General features: G+C 39.6%; 2 protein-coding genes across 4 annotated transcripts in view; one reads left to right on the top strand and one right to left on the bottom strand.

Moving 5' to 3' along the window:
* The window catches only part of BORA (BORA aurora kinase A activator), a 29,607-nt gene extending 27,637 nt beyond the window's left edge, over window positions 1-1,970 (bottom strand). Inside the window, exons 1-2 of one of the 3 annotated variants that reach the window (XM_003827454.6) lie at window positions 1,515-1,970; window positions 429-596 (exon numbers count right to left, since the gene is read on the bottom strand). In XM_003827454.6, coding sequence (XP_003827502.3) covers window positions 429-596; window positions 1,515-1,679 — 333 coding nt within the window. In that variant the 5' untranslated portion in view covers window positions 1,680-1,970. The remainder of the gene's footprint in view (window positions 1-428; window positions 597-1,514) is intronic. The other 2 variants (XM_008952795.5, XM_057299589.2) reach the window with 2 other exon arrangements.
* MZT1 (mitotic spindle organizing protein 1) lies at window positions 1,867-20,991 on the top strand. The gene is made up of 3 exons (XM_003827455.5): window positions 1,867-1,998; window positions 10,254-10,399; window positions 19,011-20,991. The coding sequence occupies exons 1-3, from the start codon at window positions 1,920-1,922 to the stop codon at window positions 19,032-19,034; spliced, it is 249 nt and encodes an 82-aa protein (XP_003827503.1). The 5' UTR covers window positions 1,867-1,919; the 3' UTR covers window positions 19,035-20,991.
* Window positions 20,992-21,474: the final 483 nt, after the last annotated feature.

Below are 21,474 nucleotides of genomic sequence, written 5' to 3'. Positions count from 1 at the left end.
ACCTCCTTAAGGATTTGTGCCTAATGATCCTAACTTGTTCACAGTGTAATCCCTGCTTAGCACTGTATCTGACACATAGCAACACTCAAATAATGTTTGCCAAATAAGTGAGAACAGAATATTAGATGATGCAGCTTCTTCTTTAATGCATTAGTAGCTATATCGTCAACCACAGAATGTAGCTACACCCACAACTGCAGGAAGCTAACATATGTTCTTGAACTTAAAAAAAAAAAATCTTCTAGCTAACTTATTAACCTAACCACTAGATTATAATGAACACTACAATTTTAAAAAGTATATTGCAGCTATATATGCTCCATAATGTATTTCCTCCTTACCTTGTAAAGACAGATGTTTACACTTAAAATTATTTGTAATTACTTACATTTAAAATTAGTTGTAAACACTAGTCAGGAATAACTTACTGGTAATTTTGTTGATTTAAAAACAGAAGGACTGGCGAGAGTTTGTTCATGGAGATTAGAATAATCACTAGGACTTTCAAAAGGATTTAAAACAGGGATCCTTCCTGGAGTTTCTGGTGTTATTTGCATCTTTGATTCCTTGACATCTCCCATAGCACAGAGAGAAAACTAAAAAGAAATCAAGAGTATGCATGTTAAAATTACAAAGTCTCATAGATATTAATTTTAACTATTAAAATGTACTCGACAAATGTGTCACAAAAAACAACTCAAAACCTCACACTCTTGGGGCTATGATACAGCTTACAAAAAAAGTATCACATATAAATGTTCTCAACTGATCCTCGAAACAACCTTGAAAGCTATAGCAGTAACTTATTAGTGATATTATTTTGCGAAAGTATTAAGCTCAGAGAAGTGAAGTGGCTTATACGCAGCAATCAAATATGAATGAATTCAGATCTGCCTCTGAGGAAACTAAAGGTTACAACAGGCCCAGATCTCTTCTCAACTAAAGGACTTATAGCTACAATTTTTTTTAAATTCATCATCTCATGTCTCAACACTATGAACATTCTTCGGATACCCTATCCAACTACAGTTGCTATTAAACAATTCTTTGTAGCAAGCAGGTAAGAGATGAGGAAGCTTGTGCCTTTCTTGCACATGAGTCCTAGCCAGAGAAGTATGATTGACAGGGGCTAGGAAATTAACTGCCTGGGGTCCCCTTTCCTCCAAAAATCCTCCTTTCGCCAAGACCTCTCCTCCACCCCTCCCGGGATAGAAAGGGAGACTGCATTACTTGCAATCAAAGGAGGCTACAGAGGCTACACCTTGGCGGGGTGGGGTGGAGAAGAGTCTACTTCTGGAAGGTTGAGATGCAGCCGGCTTCCCTGGATGGAGTGCGAAGGAGGCGTCGCCCCCAACCCTACGTGGCCACTCTTTCTGGTGCCCCTCTCTTCCACACCTACTCCCTGACTGCTCCCATTCACCAGGGGCGAGCGGGCAGGCAAGTCAGGAGCTGGGAAAAGAAACCTCTCCATTCAGACAGGAGGAAAGGCCAGGGACCACAAAGAGCGTACCTACCGGTGCGTACAAAACGAAGCCCCCAGTACCGACTCCAGGGAGCTCCGGGGGCCAGGCCAGCTTCCACGACAGGCATAGACTCTTTAACTCCCCGCTTCCGCGCTGTCTTGGGCCAACCAGGGCACGGGGCTTGTGAGCGACTAGCCAATCGTGTCGTCCCGCCATCCGCGAACCAGCCAATCGCACGGAGGCCGCGTAGGAAATTCGAATGGCAACTCCTCGCTCCCCGTTCCGCGCAGAGGAACGTGGCTCCAAATTCAAATCAACGCAGCCTCACGCCGGCGGCGAGCGCGAGGGGCGGAGCCTGCCCGGCGTGAGCCGAGACGCGCTGTGTGATTGCCTCGGAGAGAGGAAGGCGCTCCAGTTCCGGGTCAGGCCCTTCTCCCGCCTCCCTCGGCCTTAGCCATGGCGAGTAGCAGCGGTGCTGGGGCGGCGGCGGCGGCCGCGGCGGCGAATCTGAATGCGGTGCGGGAGACCATGGACGGTGAGTGTCCGTTGCGCTCCCTTTACCTTGCCTGCCTTCCCAGAGCCAAGGCCCCCAGGCGGGAATGAGCCTGGGGAGGACTTCAGGTCCCCTTAGTGCCCCAAACGGCATCTTCCAAGATCTTTGGTAGGGACCTGCCAGGGCCGCAGGGCTGATGGCCCTATCCCTTGAGAGTTGTCTCCGCCGCTGCGTAGTTTGTCGCGCGCGCTAGGCGTTGCGGCCCCTAGTCAGCCGGTTGCGCACCGCGTCCCTCTGGCGCGAATGCCGCGCCCCCTCTATCCCGCATCCCAGGTCCGCCCTACCCGCCCGATCTCCTGCGGTGACAGCGCCACGCCCACCCCACCCAGCACACCCGTTCCCTCCTGCGTGCCGCGTCCCACCCGATTCCCGCCCGGGGCGCTTCGGGGGTCCCCAAGGTTGGGATCCCGGCGGGGACAGGGGCTAGGTGTTTGGTCACCGCTATGCCTCCTGTTCTTCGCACTTAAGTAGGCACCTTTAATATCCGGCGAATGAACAAGTTCCCCTTTGGTCATAATTATCCTAGTTTCCTCTTGAAGCGGGTGACACCAGTGCCCAAGTGCTATGGTGTCGCCTGTTTTCGACCCCGGAGGCACGTGTGTGTGAAGCCTACACAAGCGTTGCAGAACACGAAATTTGTGTCTTGCGGTTACCCTCTGTCTACCCTCTAATGTCGGTTTTGCCACTTTATGCCCCTGTGGTGAGCTTGGACTAGATACTTAAACATCATTGAGCCTGTTTAGTTTTTTTTTTTTTTTTTTTTTTTCTGTAAAATAAAACCCTACCTCCAGGAGTTGTGAATATTTAAATAAGACAACCATGTAAAAACATATCAAAGATGATCAATTATTTTTATAGTATTTCAGATGGCCTCTCTCTTGTAGTCTTCTTTGTCTCCTTTTTACTCACATCCACCTGTATTATGAGTGTTTGATCGATGTTGTTATTTGCAGTGGGCCTAGACGTTTTCCAGGGTCTACTCACGTCAGCTTCCGTCTCTGTTAAAAGATAACCCTATGAAATTCTCACTGCTGTATCTCTCTCTCCTTCACCGTAGGCTCTTTTTTTCTTTTTTGAGACACAGTCTTGCTGTGGTTGCCCAGGGTGGAGTGCAATGGCGCAACCTCGGCTCACTGCAACCTCCGCCTCCCGGGTTCAGGTGATTCTCCTGCCTCAGCCTCTGGAGTAGCTGGGATTACAGGTGCCCGCCACCACACCCGGCTAATTTTTTGTATTTTTAGTAGAGACGGAGTTTCCCCATGTTGGCCAGGTTGGTCTCGAACTCCTGACTTCAGGTGATCCACATGCCTCGGCCTCCCAAAATGCTAGGATTATAGGCGTGAGCCACCATGCCCGGCCTCATTTTCTTATGTAGCACTTGCAGAGGGGCTGCTGGTTTTTTCTGCACTGGTTCTGGTTTTCTTTTCAAAGAATTACACTTTTAGAGCCTTTGCATCTAATTTTTCACTTGTTCAGTATCTACCTTGCTGTTTTTCTGAGAATGTTACTCTTAATATTCAGCTTATTTTTCTATCCTTTTCGATGTATCAACACTTAATAGTTTTATTTTGTAACTGGATTTATGTATGAATATATATATGTGTGTGTATATATATATATATAAATTTACTGTCTTGTATATTTCCTTGGAAAAAGGTAGAGTATAAGACCTCACTTCTAGCCTATTTTCTTAGGTTAGCTGTACTTAGGTTCCTTATGTATATGGCCACAGGATCCCATTTGAACAGAAAACTCACATTTTCTCTGGTGGAATCACTGATGTACAATTGAGAACTGATGGTTTGTGTTGGCTGCATCATCAAGATCTCTTCTGAGAAAACTTGGTGTGAAATGAAGATTATAGAGAGAGTAAGAACACAAAAAAGTGAAGTAAAACAAAAAATGAAGGAGAGGGGATGTGGTGTTACACAGTATTTAAATCAACCCGTGAGATCAAAAATAAAGTTTTCAAAACTTTTTGAATACCATTTCTCCCCTCAATGGCAGCATTTGTGAACCTCCCTTTAAGTCATGTGAATTGCAGAACTCTTGGCTACATTTTCATTTTGATCATGAAATGAAAGGATTTTGTTAAAGACATGGGAGGAAGCAGGCTGACTTTCTATTAATAAATTATCTGTGCACCTCACTCTGAAAAGAACTATCTCTGCCTATTTAGAATAAGGTCTGCATGAGATCTCTGCTTTCATCCTTATATCCCTAAAATTCTACACGCTTAAAATAGTCGTGCCTTTTCAACAACACCACCCCCCAACCCACTGTGTATGGTTGCCTCTTTTGCTTTTTAACGTTTTGGTATGTTAGGTACTCTCTATTGATTGCTTTTTATACCTTAATTTTTATTTTCCTCTAAAATCGTCCTGTGCATCTGAATTTTAATTTTGATAATTATTCCTTATGAGAGGCTTTATCATAGCACTATTTTTTTTTTTTTTTTTGAGACCGAGTCTGGCTGGAGTGCAGTGGCGCGACCTTGGCTCACTGCAACCTCCGCCTCCCAGGTTGAAGCTGGGGATGGGAACCAATTCTCCTGCCTCGGCCTCTGGAGTAACTAGGATTATAGGCGCCCGCCACCACGCCCAGCTAATTTTTGTATTTTTAGTAGAGACAGGGTTTCACCATGTTGGCCAGTCTGGTCTGGAACTCCTGACCTCAGGTGATCCACCCGCCTCAGCCTCCCAAAGTGCTGGGATTATAGGCGTGAGCCACTGTGCCCGGCCTGTAGCACCACTTTACATATATATATATATATTTAGTAGTAAGTACGGGTGCCTGTAATCCCCAGCTACTTGGGAGGCTGAGGCAGGAGAATCACTTGAACCTGGGAGGCGAAGGTTGTCGTGAGCTGAGATTGCGCCACTGCACTGCAGACTGGGTGACAGAGCTAGACTCCATCTCAAAAAAAAAAAAAAAAGGAACATGTTATAGAGAAAGGAATTAAGAGAATCTATGGTATATAGATTCCATTTGACTAGCACTGCAAGGCAGTACCAGCGAAACAGTCCATGCTACCACCATCAATCCAGTTGCACATTTGAGAAAGAAATCTAGAAGTCAGTCTTGCTTTCTCACCTCCTCTGCCTCCTGTTCTTCACTAAGCCCTTTCAATTCTTGACTCATTTCAGGTTGGCTAAATATCTTCTGTTCATACTACCCACCAGTCTTTTATCAAAATTGTGATATAACTGGACTTTTTAAAGATTCATTTGATACTCAGCCAAAAAGTCCTTAAAATGCAAATTTGATTTTTTTATGTTCCTATTTTATATCATCCAGTAGCTTTCCACAGTTCTAAGATCTTCACTAGGACTTACCTCATATTTTATACCCATTCACCCCGTTAATTACATTGCCTTCACAATAGCAGTTCAGGTCTGAATTTACCAAATTCCCTCTAGTGTAGGGACCATCACACAAGCTGTTTTCTTTGCTCTCACCCATCACCCTTCCTCCTGCCTCTGTATTAGTCTGGTTGATTTCTACTCACTTTTGATGTCTAAGTGTAATTGTCACTTCTTCAGACAAGTCTTTGCTAAACACTGTGTCCTTCCAAACTTGGTAAGATGCCCTTGTAATTTGTTTCAGAAGTATTCCACTCTTTATTTATTTTACTTATATCTAGAATCAGTTATTACTTTAATATCTATCTCTCCTCCTGGACTAATATCTGTGAGGAGTGGGACCATATATACCTTGTTCATAACTGTATTTGCAGCAGTAGCATAATAGGCACAAAATACATATAGTTACAGGTTGATTATCTCTCATCCAAAAACCTTGGGACCATGTTTTGGATTTCAGATTTTTTTTTTTTTTTGTAATATTTTCACATACATGATGAGATATCTTGGGGATGGGACCCAAGTCCAAACACAGAATTCTTGTATGTTTTATATATACCTTATACACATAGCCTGAAGGTAATTTTGTTTTTTTCCCTCAGGGATGCTGAATGAACTGTGTATTGTGCACCTGCATTTTAACTTTGATCCATTATATGAGGTGTGGAATTTTCCACTATGGTGTTATGTCAGTACTTAATAAGTTTTGGATTTTGGGGCATTTCACATTTCAGATTTTGGAATTAGGAGTGTTCAACCTGTACTGAACATATGGTAGGCACTAAAGAAATAGTTTTTGATTACAGGCGATTTGTGAAAATAGAAAGTAAAAATAGGTGTCCATTTGAAAAGAAGGCTTAAAGAAGAAACCACAAATGAGACGGACTAAGAAAACAGCATTGAGTTATATGAAGGGAGGATAAAAGGCAGAGGAGAAAAGCAAGAACAAAGGCATGAAGTCAGGAATAAGCATAGCCTTTATACGTGGGGGGTCTACCATGAAGAGAACAAACTGGAAACTGGAGAGAGAAGGGAGAGAATCAACTGAAAAACTGTTAGAAGCATCATAGAATTCATCAAGGTGACTGGTGATTAAAAAGTTTAATATGTAGTGTTCCAGTATACTGATGGTAACCACTTAGAATGTACAAGGGCTAAGTAGAATCCATTTGTGAAGACAGTCAAAAATAAAGTGAAGATTCAATATGGTAGATTGAGCACTTGCTGAAACTCTAAGCATATAAAAAAATAGGAAATAGTAAGAAAATATAATTATCAGGATAGACCTGTTCAAAAGCAAGAAGGGAAGTCTCCATTGATTAGGAAGAGAGAGGTTTCCCCCCAAAAGAAAGGAGCAGATGGGAACCACAGCAGGGGATTGTTGGGAATAGAACCTGACAAAGCATGCTACCCTGCCTCACTGAAGTTGGGAGTCAGAAATGTGCCATTTGTCACAGCCAGAGATTGAGAAGCACCATCCATGTGTTTTTTGGATCTGGACCAAAAATACTGCAAGGCCTGATCTAGAGGCCTAAAGCTAGGGTACGGCTTCCTATCTTAGAATGGGCCACCAGTCCAGGACACCTAAAATAAATCTATGGAAGATGAGTTTTCCGCCAAGAATGACAAAGCACCTAAGGTAGATGAAAAACATGAGCAACTAACATGGAAAAGGAAAAAGAGGGAAAGTGGTAGTAACAGGGAACTCTTTTTTATTGAGCCCTACCGTATTCCAAGCACCATTCCAAAGGACTGCAAGGCAGTGTCAGCAAAACAAATGGATACCATTCTAAGTGTATCCTTTAATTCTCACACTAATCCTTTAAAATAGGTACTCTTATTATCCTCACTTTCGAGAATGGTGAAATAAGGCACAGAGAGAGTAACTTGCCTACTAAATACTACAGCTAGAATTTGAACACAGGTAGTCTGGCTCTAGAGATCACACTCCTAACCACTGTCTTTTGCTGCTTGCTTATACTCCAAGAAATAGAGATAATAGAGCAATCTCAAATACAGTTTAAGAATATAGCCTTAAATAGATGAAGGCAGGAACAACAGCTGTGAAATTTGGAATATCAAAACTGAAGAAATGAAAATGGGAAGAGCTGTCATCTTCCAGCCAAGATGGAGTAACAGAGATTAGATTTATGCTTCTACTTGAAACAACCAAGAAAACTCAGGTAAAGCATACAGAACAATGGTTTTCAAGACACTGGACATCAGGCATCAGAGTACAGTGATCCCTTAGAGACAGGAAACAAGCAAAGTGATTTCTTGGGTTGCCCCAGCTCACTGCCTTCAGAGAGTTCCAGGCCTCAGTATAGCAGGGAGAACCCAGGTGGAACCCAGTGGACACACTGAAGTGAGTAGGAGGAGTTTAGAAGACCTGGGAGACCAAGGCAGGTAGAGTTTGAATAACAGTACCTGAGAGGGGAGAACTGCACAGAAAGAATGCTGGAGATCTGTAGAAGTGTCCCCCTTAAGTATTCAGAGCATTGATTAGCAGATGTGTGAGGAAAGTACTCAGAAAGCTGGGAGGGAACCATCTAGAAGGATTAGAGTGAACCGTGCACCGTGCTTACACAGGGCTGAGGATATTGCCTGTAACTACCAGCCAGAATGGAAATCTTTGTAATTCATGAGACATTGGATACAGTACTCAGAATTCTTACCTCAATCATAAGGGGAATAATTAGCCCTATCCTAAACAGGGCTCTGGTCCTGCCTAACAGATCTAAGAAGTAATATCCGAAAGGATCAAACCATTTCCAGATAACGGTATCTCATTATAAAGCTCAAGAATTAGAAGTACAAAACTATCCGGTACCTAAGTAAAATTCTAAGTACATGGCATCCAATCAAAGATTACCAGGTATGCAAGGCAGAACAGTATGACCCATTATGTGAAAAATTCAGTCAATTGTAACGAACACCCCCCCCGATCACACAGATGTTAGAATTAGCAGACAAGGGCATCAGAACTATACTCCATATCTCCAAAAAGTTTAGTAGAGGCATGGAAGACATTTTTTTTTTTAAGACTCAAATTGAACTGCTATTTTTGTTTGTTTGTTTTTTGTTTTGAGACAGAGTTTTGCTCTTGTTGCCCAGGCTGGAGTGCAATGGCGCAATCTCGGCTCACCGCAACCTTTACTTCCCGGGTTCAAGCGATTCTCCTGCCTCAGTCTTCCAAGTAGCTGGGATTACAGGCATGCGCCACCTTGCCCGGCTAATTTTGTATTTTTAGTAGAGACGGGGTTTCTCCATGTTGGTCAGGCTGATCTCGAACTCCCGACCTCAGGTGATCTGTCCACCTTGCTCTCCCAAAGTGTTGGGATTACAGGCGTGAGCCACTGCGCCCGGCTCAAATTGAACTTCTAGGGATGAAAGTGAATATCTGATATGGAAAAAATGGGAGGGACCTATCTCATGAACATGATAAATACTATAAGAATTTTCAGAAAGACTTAGACTTAAATTAATGGGTGACTAAATATTGATAACTTGTCCATTCTTCCCAAAATAATAATGTAGTTTTTATACAGTTAATCAGAATCCAGTTGGAATTTGTTTTTAGAATTGATGAAAAATGTTCAGTTCATCCAAAGAATAAAAGGGCTTATATAAATGAAAGATGACAACGGAATGTTTACCCTACTACATGCAATATAAAGTTAGAAATTAAATGGTTGCCCTTACAAAAGATAGACATGTAACAAATTTGTAAGTATATGGGAATTTACTATGAATAAAGGTGGCATCTCAACTGGGTGGGGAAAACTTAGGTCATTCAATAAATTTTACTGGGGCAACTGGCTCATTTCTGGGAGGAAAAGTTAGATCCTATTTTCCACCCAAACTCTAGGGAGATAAATACTTATGGGGGGTTTTGGGAAATAAACTTCAAAGTGCTGGAAGAGAATACTGGTGGATATAATCTTTTCATGGGGAATAACTTTCTAAGCATAATGCCAAGGGGAAATGATATAGGAAACAATAGATAATATGTTGACAGTTGACTTAAAATATTCTAAATACTCTCTGGGAAGCAATCATAAAACAAAATTCAGTGGAACCGGTGTACTTACAACCTGTAATGGAAGGGATTCTGAAAATCACTTTGGACCAAGTTTCTCTGTTTGTGCTTCTCATGTTAAAGACAAAGAGTTCTATCAACTACAATAAAATGCAGTACTATACAAATGAAGTTTAAAAAATATAAGGTTTCATTTTTATTATTAGATTCAACAGACATGATTACGCTGTCAAATTGTTATAAAAGTTTCTAAACACTTTTAAAGCCTTAAATATGTACATTACCTTTTTTTGACTATTGTATGTCAATTCAGCAAATTAAATATGTATATTACTGACTGAGCAGTTCTACTTCTAGAAATTTATCCTAATGAAATAAAATTTAGTATGTACAGATTCTTACCAATATTATTTTAATGAGAGAAACATGAGAGCAGCCTAACTTTTAAAGTAACAGAGTAGTTAAGTATAGTGTTTCCATAAAATGGAATAATATGCGACTAGTTAAACTGCATTTTAAAAGAATACTAAAAAATAAGCAAGCGTTCAGAATTATCCTAAGTATGGTGGATACATGTTAGATATTAAACAAGTGCTAGAATATATAGCAAGATGTAAAAGGCAGTTATGTGAAGGGAAGGTGTAAGTTTATATTTATATTTAAGTTTCTAAAACTAAGTAAAGGCAAGAAAGTATTACATGCAGATTTCCAAAACCTGGGATGCTATGCTAATTCCTTGGTATTGTGCAGTGATATATAAATTAATGAAAGTACTATATGCATATTTTTAAATGCTGTAAGCCTTAAGTGTTTTTTTTGTGTGTGTCTTTTTTCAGTTCTGCTTGAGATTTCAAGAATTTTGAATACTGGCTTAGATATGGAAACTCTGTCTATTTGTGTACGGCTTTGTGAACAAGGAATTAACCCAGAAGCTTTATCATCGGTTATTAAGGAGCTTCGCAAGGCTACTGAAGCACTGAAGGTTGGAGATTCCTATTAGTTCATTCTAAATAAAGATGCTTTTATTTAGAAAAATGATTAATGATGAAGTTATGGGAAACATCCTGGTTAAACAAGGTTAAACTAACATGCAACACCACTAGAAGACCAGGAGCTCAATAGTGTATGTTCATATCATAAAAATTACTACTACCAGGCCGGGCGCAGTGGCTCACACCTGTAATCCCAGCACTTTGGGAGGCTGAGTTGGGCGGATCATGAGGTCAGGAGATCGAAACCATCCTGGCTAACACAGTAAAGCCCCATTCTCTACTAAAAATACAAAAAAATTAGCCAGGCGTGGTGGTGGGCACCTGTAGTCCCAGCTACTTGGGAGGCTGAGGCAGGAGAATGGCGTGAACCCAGGAGGCGCGGAGCTTGTAGTGAGCCAAGTTGGCGACACTGCACTCCAGACTGGGTGACAGAGTGAGACTCTGTCTCAAAAAAAAAAGAAAAATTACTACTACCATGGACCATGTTATGTTTTCCCAGAAGTCTGTTTTTAGAATTGTGCTATTTGGTGAGTAAAATTGTGCCTGCTCCAGAAGAGGCATGTTGAGGTCCTAACCCCTGGTCCCAATGAATATGACCTTATTTAGAAATAATGCCTTTGCAGATATAATCAAATTAAGATGAGGTCATCCTGGATTAGGGTAGATCCTAACCCAATAATTGGTGGCCTTAGAAGAGAAATTTGGACACAAATAGCCAAGGAAAGTTAAGGGTTTTCTGTGGCCACAAGAAGCTAGAAAGAGGCAAGGAAGGATATTCCCCTAGAGCTGTCAGAGAGCATGACCCAGCTAACGCCTTGGTTAAATATGTATAATAGGTATGGATTTCTGGCCTTCAAACTGTAAATAGATTTTTGTTGTTTTAACCCACCTAATATGTGGTTACTTTATTATGGCAGTCCCAGAAATCTGATACAGATTTTGGTACTGGGAAGTGGGGTGTTGCTGTAACAAGTACTTAAAAGTGAGGATGTGGCTTTGGAATTGGGTATTGGATAGAGACTGGAAAGTTTTAAGGTGCTTGATAGAAAAAGACTAGATTTCCTTGAAGAGGAACTGTTAGTAGAACTGTGAATGTTGAGGCAATTCTGGTGAGGGCTCAGAAAGAAGAGAAAAGAACTGTAGAGAAAGCTTCAGAGTTTTTTCGAGACTAACATTAGGATCAGAATGTTGCTAGAAATGTAAATGTTAAAAGCACTTTTAGTGAAGACCCAGATGGAAATGGGGAACATTTATTGGACACTAAAAGAAAGGTGGTCTTTGTTAGAAAGTGACAGAATGGGCCAGGCACAGTGGCTTAATGCCTGTAATCCCAACACTATGGGACGCCAAGGTGGGTGGATCACCTGATGTCAGGAGTTCAAAACCAGCCTGACCAACATAATGAAACTCCATCTCTAATAAAAATACAAAATTAGCCAGGCGTGGTGGCACATGCCTGTAATCCCAGCTACTTGGGTGGCTGAGGCAGGAGAATCGCTTGAACCCAGGAGGCAGAGGTTGCAGTGAGCCAAGATTGCGATATTGCACTCCAGCCTGGGCAACAGGAGCGAAACTCCATCTAAAAAAAAAAAAAAGAAAGAAAGTGACAGATTGTGGCTGAATTATCTTCTATTGTTGGAAGGAAAATAGAATATGTAAGCAATGAACTTGGATATTTCATTGAGGAAATTTCCAAGCAAATTGTGGAAGGTGTAGCCTGATTTCTTTTTGCTGCTTAATAATGTGACACAAATGAGCAATCGAGTAAGGACCTGCTAAGAGAAAAGGAACTAGCATCTGAGAATTTAGAAAATTCTCAGCCTGTCTGAATAACATGTTCTGGAGACAGGGCTAAGAGTGTGGCTACACTTTTGTGAAGACATTAGGTATGTGATAGAGCCAGTCAACCATCTCAACACAAACACTGCCAGCTTGGACAGGATGAAGTGAAAGAAGGCTGTCAGATTAGTGGGATTGTTTAGACAGGAAACTGGCTGATAGAGCTGCTCAGCTGAGGGCCCATGTGTTATCCTTCAAGAAAAGGAAAAAGTGACTCCAAGAGTACCTCAGAGACCAGGGGACTGCTGCTGCCACCAGGTTCCCAGAGGGCCACCTTTTTTCAAATTCAAATTAACCACGTTTTAATTGCTCAGATTGGCAACTAAAAACATGTCCTATTCTCTCTTCCACAGACTTTCTGATTTAAAAGCTTGTGATTTTATTTCCCTTTTTATATAGCACTAACTCACTTTGAATACTGAAACTTTAAGTTAGTTCATCTTAAAACTTGTCCAAAACATGGGCTCATAGAGACGGTCAATGGGGGGAAAAACAAACAAATAAAACCTTCTGATACCTGATACAAAGTGACTTCTCTTTTTTCTTACCTTTAAGAAAACAACTATTTAAAACATGCAATTTACATATCTTTCAGATTATTTTCCAATGAGTTCTTATTCTTTAGGTTTGTTTTTGTGCTTTTTAAAATCTCTTGATTATTAAATCTAACTAAAAAGGGTAAACCACATTTGTAGAGCTAAAATGTATCATAAAGAGAATATCCATGCAACCATCACTGCCAGCACGAGATAATCCCCCTTCTGCCCCCTCCCCAGTCACTAACCCCTCTCTCTTGCTCTCCTCTCCAGTAACTACTATCCTCACTTTTATGGTAGACTCTGTATTAGTCCATTCTTGAATTGATATAAAGAAATACCTGCCGGGCATGGTAGCTTAAGCCAGTAATCCCAGTACTTTGGGAGGCTGAGGTGGGCAGAGCACTTGAAGTCAGGAGTTCAAGACCAGCCTGGCCAACATAGTGAAACCCATCTCTACTAAAAATAAAAAAATTAGCCAGGCATTATGGCAGGCACTGTAATCCCAGCTGCTCGGGAGGCTGAGGCAAGAGAATCACTTGAACCCAAGAGGCGGAGGTGGCAGTGAGCCAAGATTCACACCACTGTACTCTAGCCTGGGCAACAGAGGAAGACTTCCTCTTAAAAAAAAAACAAAAACAAAAAAACCGGAGACCAGATAATTTGTAAAGAAAAGAGGTTTAATTGGCTCATAGTTCTGCAGGCTGTATAGAAAGCATAGTGGCATCTGCTTCTGGAGAGGCCTTAGGAAGGTTACAATCATTATGGAAACAAAGGGGGAGAAGGCATGTCACATGGCAAAAACAGGAGCAAGAGAGGGAGAGAGTGAGGTGCCACAGTTTTATGTAACCATAACTCTTAAGAATTCACTCACTTTAGCGAGTACAGCACCAAGAGGATGGTGCTAAACCATTCATGAGGGATGAATTCAGTCAACTCCCACCAGGCCCCACCTCCAACATTGGAGATTACAATGGAGATTATAACATTGGAAATTACATTTCAAGGTGAAATTTGGGTGGGGATGCACATCCAAACTATCATTCCCTCACTGGCCCTTCCCAGATCTCATGTGTTCTTCTCACATTGCAACATACAATCATGCCTTCCCAACAGTCCCCGAAAGTCTTAACTCATTCCAGCAATAACTCAAAAGTCCAAAGTTCTGAGACAAGGCAAGTCCCTTCCACCTGTGAGCCTGTAAAATCTAAAACAAGTTATTTACTTCCAAGACACAATGGGATTATAGACATTGGGTAAACATTCCCATCCCAAAATGGGTAAATCAGCCAAATGAAAGAGGCTACAGGCCCCATACAAGTTCCAAACCCAGCAGGGTAGTCATTAAATCTTAAAGCTCCAAAAAAATCTCCTTTGACTCTGTGTCCCACATGCAGGACACACTGGTGGGAGGGGTATGCTCCCAAGGCCTTGAGCAACTCTGCCCCTGTGGCTTTACAGGCTTAAGCCCCCATGGCTGCTTTCGTGGGCTGGCATTGTTGAGTGTCTGCAGCTTTTCAAGGCTCAGGGTACAAGCTGTCAGTGGATCTACCATTCTGGGGTTGGAGAACGGTGGCCCTCTTCTCACAGCTCCATTCGGCAGTTCCCCAGTGAGGACTTTGTGTAGGGGCTCCAACCCCATATTTCCCCTCTGCACTACTCTAGTAGAGATTCTCCATGAGGGCTCCACCCCTGAAGCAGGCTTCTGCCTAGATACCCAGGCTTTTCCATATATCCTCTGAAATCTAGATGGAGGCTGCCAAGCCTCAGCCATTGTACTCTGTGCACCCACAGGCTTGACACCACATGAAAGTCACCAAGGCTTATGTCTTGGATCCTCTGAAGCAGTGTCCCAAGCTATACCTGGGCCACTTTGAGTCATGGCTGGAGCCAGAGTGGCTGGGATGCAAGGAGCAATGTCCCAAGGCTGTGGAGGGCTGCGGGGCCCTGAGCCTGGCCCATAAAACCATTCTATCCTAGTCCTCAGGGCCTGTAATGGGAAGGGCTGCCTCTTAGATCTCTGAAATGTTGTCTAGGCCTTTTACCCATTATCCTGGCTATCAGCACTTGCCTTCTATTTAGATTTGGAAATTTCTCTAGCAAGTGGTTGCTTTGCAGCCCCCTTGAATTCTCCTGAAAATGGGCTTTTCTTTTCTACCACATGGACAGGTTGCACATTTTCTAAACTTTTATGCTCTGCCTCCCCTTTAAGTATAAGTTCCAGCCTTAGGTTATTTCTTTGCTCATGCATCTGAGCATATGCTGTTAGAAGGAGCCATGCAACATGTTGAACACTTTGCTGCTTAGAAATTTCTTCCACCAGATACCCTAAATCACTCTCAAGTCCAAACTTCCACAGATCCCTAGGACATGGGCACAATGCAGCCAAGTTTTTTGCTAAAGCATAACATGCATGACCTTTGCTCCAGGTCCTGATCCTGGGCCTCGGAGCCTGTCATGGGAAGGGCCGTGTCTTAGATCTCTGAAATGCTGTCTAGGCCTTTTACCCATTATCTTGGCTATCAGCACTTGTCTCCTATTTAGATATGGAAGTTTCTTTTTTACCTCAAACCTTTGGCTTTCATATGGCAGAAAGAAAAATAACTGAATAACAAGAATAGCTAATATTTATATGAATACTTTTCTCATGCCAGACCGTATGTTCTACAGGCTTTACTGGCATTATTTCCTCTATCATTATAACAGTGATAACTACTACAGTTTGAGCATTCCAAATCTGAAAATCCAACATGCTCCAAAATCTGAAATACTTTGAGTACCAACATGACACTCAAAGGAAATCCTCACTGGAACATTTCAGATTTTCTAATTAGGGATGCTCAGTCAGCAAGTACAGTCAGTCCTCTGTATTTGTGGGTTCTGCATCCATGGATTCAACCAGCTGTGGATCAAAAATATTTGGGGAACAGGGGGAAGGATGGTTGTGTCTGTACTAAGAATGTACAGACTTTTTTTCTTCTCATGATTCCCTAAACAATACACGATAACAACTATTTACATAGCGTTTACATCGTGTTAGGTATCACAATGAATCCAGAGATGATGTAAAGTATGTGGGAGGATACATGTAGGTTATATGCAAATACTATACCCTTTTATATAAGGCATTTGAGCATCTGTAGACCTTCATATCTGTGAGGTGGGGAAGATGGGGAGTCCTGGAACTAACAATTCACCATGGATACCAAGGGACAACTTCAATGCAAATTTTCCAAAATTTTAGGACATCTGAAATCAGAAACAGTTCTGGTCCCAAGCATTTCCGACAAGGGATACTTATCCTATGCTACTATTAGTAGTTTACTGCTAAGGAAACTGAAGCTTATGGTGACTAATTTACTTACCTTAAGAACTTTACAGTTAGTGATTGACCTGAGATTTGAACTTGGGCTCTCTGACTTCAGAGTTGTTTACTTAACTACTAAGTTTTCTCCTCCAGTAAAATCTCAAGAATTCCTGAGCCAGCAGTTTAGGAAAAGATGAAGTCGTTATTAGAAACAAGAGTCCTTGGGCTTTAGCATGGGCACATTCCCTGACTTAATATTATCTAATAACTCTTTTAATAAAAATAAAAATGAGTATTATAGTATTTTATCAGTGTATTTCTGAAATTTTTGAGGGAAAGATTTATTTAGTACACATCTGCCACAACTGCAAGAGTTTTTGTTTTACTGTGCTTGAATTTGAAAGGGAATTAACATAATAGGAAGATATTTTTGTTTTGTACTACAGTTTGAGTGCATGTAAGAGAACCAGAGTCAAATAAACCTAGCTGAGGCAGGTGACTGACAAGTGCTTTGGCATAGCATTTTCTTAGGCAAAATATAAGCTACGATATTAGGATAGGCAGTTCAGAAATGCCAATTTAACATAGCTTTTTCAGCTTTTAGCATACTAGTTATTCTGCATCCAGTGGGCCATAGTGAGATGTGGGAGGTAAAATCAGTAATTAAGATACACTGAATCAGAAAGTGTTGACTATTTGAATGGAAAATCTGTCTCTCACATACACAAAGCCTCTTAAAATGCATTTCTCCTATGATCTAGAAACAGTATACTAGCATCACATTAAAACTAGGGTGTTTCAGCTAGGCGTGCTGGCTCACGCCTGTAATACCAGCACTTTGGGAGGCCAAAGCAGAAGGATCACTTCAGGCCAGGAGTTTAAGACTGCCTTGGGCAACATAGTGAGACCCCATCTCTACAAAATATTTATTTTAATTAGCTGGGTATGGTGGTACACACCTGTAGTTCTGGTTATTCAGGAGGATGGCCTGAGCTCAGGCATTTGAGGCTGCAGTAAGCTGTGATTGTGCCACTGCACTCCAGCCTGGGCAACAGAGTGAAAACAACAACAGCAACAAGTAGGGAGTTTCTAGCAAACAAGTATTTATTACAACTTGTTTTTTTGAAGTAATTGACATAATCTCTATAATTTTTATGAAAGTAATGCATCCTTATACTTTTAAGATATTTAATTCAGAAAATACAAAAAATTTTTTAAAAAATCACTCAAGATTACCAAAGAGATTGCCTGCAATAATGTTTGGTGAACATCATTCCAGATAGTATCATGCTATTTTAAAAATAAAAGTGTTATACTTGATTTCAGTGAATTGAAAAAGAATAACTCATCGGTTTGCTTCTCCCTGGATTAAAGTCTTGTTCTCTCTTATTGCCATTTGGGACAGAGTTGGGGAGCTGGTGGGTTTAGAGATACACTGAGCCACACCTGCCTTTCCTTGACCACCCTTTTATTGGCTTTACAAGCATAAGGTTCTTCTCCTTGCCTTGTGTGGTTGCTGCTCATGAATTTTTTTCTCTTTTTTTTTTTTTTTTTTTTTTGTTAATTTCTTTCAGTTTTAAAATTAAGGTAAAGAGAAATTGTTCCTGCTGTGTTCTATCTTTATCTAGAATTCCTGGTATTTAGAATTTAACTGTATGGTATTTATTGTCTCTTTTTTTGGAATATGTAGGATAACAAATCAAGGGTATCTTGAAATGTTGCAAAAAACTGTTGGTCTGAGACATTACTTTTTTCTTTTGCTCTTTGGTTGACTATTTAGAAAACAGTAACTATTTTTTGTGAATTTTTTTGCTTTTTACTTTCACAGATTTGTATATTGATGTGGTCTAAGTCATTTATAGTAAAAGTAGCTAGCTATATATCTCCCTAATTACATAAGTTACTCAACAGCCATAAATAGGCCACTTTATACATATCTCCCACAGCATAAATAGGATTGTTAATTAAGTGCATTTGATTAGTGATTCTTTATTGACATTGAATTTTTATATTATCTCCTTAGTTCTAGGATTTATGTGTAAGCAGTCATCTACATATTGTAATTTGAGAAGTTCTGAGCAAAACCTACTTTCCTGTATCTTCTATTTTAGTACCCCAGTGTCTTAAGTTATACCATTATGGTGGAATCCTGTGGACTAAGGCTTGCCCTTTCTCTTACAGATGTCCTGTACTGTTACTAATACTTTAGTGTAAATCTGCGATGTGTCCCTGTGTAGGTAGGTCTTATAAAAAGGAGTTAGAAAGGTAAATGAATTAAAATACTAATACATATTTCTAAAATTAAACTTATTTAAAATTGTATCTTTTTATATTGATGTTAAGAAATTTTTTAGGTAGGATAATAGTATGGTGATTTGTTTAAGTCTCTAGAAATAATGTATCAAAGTATTTATTGATGATATGGTATCTTGGAATTTCTTCAGAATCACCTGGGAAAGAGTAGTAGTTAGGGATGTAGATGAGACAGGATTAGATAAGATGTTCATTATTCATCTTTTGCTCTTGTTCTCTCTGCCTTGTAGCATGAAAGGTCTTTTTCATTTTTAATCCCTATTACTAGAATAAAACACACAGAAACAGACAAACTAATGAAATCTGTGGGAACAGGTCTGCCATAGGTTAATGTTTCAAGTAGCAGTATGTTTTTTGTGCTCTTAACTATTATTTTAGGTGATGTAACTATTTTCCACTGTTAGCCTGTGGACTGTTAACTGTACATTCAAAAGGTAGTCCTGATGTATAGCAAAACATGAAAAGCACTGCATTACTGTGATAAAAGTGGTTCTGTTTTATGGGGAATAGTTGTTTGTTAATGACAGTGCAGTATTGACAAATTTATCTTCATGATGCCTCTTTTTCCATGGTTTTATTGTAATGAATCTTACTTTCTTGTTCTAGGCTGCTGAAAATATGACAAGCTGACTTTCTGGAGAAATTCTGATGAGATATGTCAAGCTCTGCAAGAGGGTTTGAAGATTGCATTGTAGTTGAGAATGTACAATGAAATTACTGCATGCAGCAGTGTAGAAAAATTTTACTTTTTAAAAGAATTATAAAACCATAGCTTTATAAATCAGTGGAAAGTGGCTTACAGAGAGAACTATCAGATGTGTTTACATCACATCTTATTCACTTTTTTTAACAGTTCTAATGCTTTGGCATTGCTATGTTCATATTTATGTATTCCTTATTTATAGCTCTGATAGCTTTAATTTTCTAAGCAGTCTGTCTATCAGATGTGCACATCTGCTGTGCCAGGTTGAAGTATAGTGGAACCCATCAGTAGTAATGTGTAGTAGTTATGACTTGTTGACATTTCCATTATAAATTTTAATTTTGAATTGTTTATGCATTATAACTGGATTTATATTGTATTGGGCTGAAAGTTGACAGGATTTCAGCCACCATTTGTGAATTTTTATTTAGATTCATTATGTATATCAGAATCTTGTTTTTTGAAATAAGAGCATGGAAAACATTTCTTGTAATCTACTCTTGAACAAAGAATATTTACTTTTTTAAACAGTTTGTTGGGCAGCTAATAGTGTGAACCAGGTCATTTTTGTATTGAGTAAAAAATCAAACTTTGAGAAACTTGGATTTTAAAAGTAATGACAATGCTTAGGTTAGTATTATTTGTAATTTGAATCATTTACATCTAATGAGAATGTTAGTTGAGAATGTTTTCTTAAAGTTTTATATCCTATAAAGGAATAAAAAAATTTGTAAAATGAAACAGCAAACATGCAAAATTCCTATTTACTTTTATTACATAAAAGTAATTTTAGTGCTTACCTAATAAATCTTGAATGGTTATTTAATAAATTATTAGATGGGTGATGCGTTTCAAAAGATACTTGCTATTTTTTGAAGAAATAAGGATTTCCAGTCATTAAACAAAACTAAACAATCTTATTAGATGGGTGATGTGTTTCAAAAGATACTTGCTATTTTTTGAAGAAATAAGGATTTCCAGTCATTAAACAAAACTAAACAATCAAATGTTCTATATTAGGAATCTTAAGTATCGCTTTTTTTAAAAAACCTTCTTAACATCTTGATGTCAAGGATTATAAGTATGGCTTTTCAGAATTGTTTTGTTTGTCATTATTTTTGCCTTTAAAATTTTAACTCATCAAAGTGAAGATTAGAAATAAATTTTAGAAAATGTAGAATAGTATTGATGCTGTTCCTGTAATAGAATCTCAGTGGAGTTTTTTTGCAAAACTAATATGGATTTCATCTGATTTTATTATTTCTTAAATTTTAGATTTTATTGGGTACCATTTATATGATTGTACAAGCATTCACTCTTTAGTAGCATTTTTTGTTTTTCAGACAAGCTGAAGTGGTTTTATTAAGATTTAGTAATATTTAAATAGCAACCTTCTCTGCCTTTTTTTTTTTTTTAATATAGAATTTTGACCATTTTGACTTTTTAAATGCCTGGCATCTTTACCAACCAAGTAAACTGGAAGATCTGTTACTGGTAGAACAGGTTGAGGAGACAGTAGGAATTTGTAAAAAGTCATTTGATTGATAATCAACACTACAAATACTATGTGTTATTTATAAAATCATAAAGAACACTTTTGTCAAACTCCAAAATTTGTATATACTTCCAGGCCATGAGAGTTGATAGTATTATTTATGACTTTGTAGATTAAGTTATTTATGTATGAAACAAAGCAGGAAAATATATTGAGAAGGGATTGTGTTTACAGAGGACTTCTTTAAAGTGTCACATTTTTAAAATGTAAACATTTTTAATGCATACTTAAGTAATATTTAAGAAACTAAACAAAATAATGATACAATTGCAGTGTTGTGCTTGTTGTCAATGACAAAAATAAAACCATTTTGGTGGTATTGGCCTGTACTTCTGTTTTAATATATGCTTTTGTTAATTCAACTTGTGTTTCTATAGGGCAAAAGATACAGAACATAAAATTTACCATTTTAACCTTTTTTTTTTTTTTTTTTGAGATGGAGTCTCACTCTGTCACCCAGGCTGGAGTGCATTGGCATGATCTTGGCTCAATGCAGCCTCTGCCTCCTGGGTTCAAATGATTCTCCTGCCTCAGCCTCCCGAGTAGCTGGGATTACAGGCACCTGCCACCATACCTGGCTAATTTTTTGTATTTTTAGTAGAGGCGGGGCTTCACCATGTTGGCCAGGCTGGTCTCAAACTCCTGACCTCAGGTGATCTGCCTGCCTCAACCTCCCAAAGTGCTGGGATTATAGGCATGAGCTACAATGACCTGCCCTTTTTAACCATTTTTAAGTTTCATAGTTCAGTGACATTCAGAATATTCTTACTGTATTGTAACTATCACTATTGTCCATCTCTTGAACTTTCTTA

The sequence above is a fragment of the Pan paniscus genome, chromosome 14, assembly GCF_029289425.2.
Source record: "Pan paniscus chromosome 14, NHGRI_mPanPan1-v2.0_pri, whole genome shotgun sequence".
Lineage (NCBI taxonomy): Eukaryota > Metazoa > Chordata > Mammalia > Primates > Hominidae > Pan > Pan paniscus.
This window is presented reverse-complemented; position numbering and strand designations above follow the sequence as displayed.

Excerpts from the sequence above, each read along its gene's own strand:
- MZT1 (XM_003827455.5), top strand. The coding sequence starts at position 1,920 with ATGGCGAGTAGCAGCGGTGCTGGGGCGGCGGCGGCGGCCGCGGCGGCG. Across the intron at positions 1,999-10,253 it reads GGTGCGGGAGACCATGGACG|TTCTGCTTGAGATTTCAAGA; the intron begins GTGAGTGTCCGT and ends GTCTTTTTTCAG. Across the intron at positions 10,400-19,010 it reads AGGCTACTGAAGCACTGAAG|GCTGCTGAAAATATGACAAG; the intron begins GTTGGAGATTCC and ends TTCTTGTTCTAG.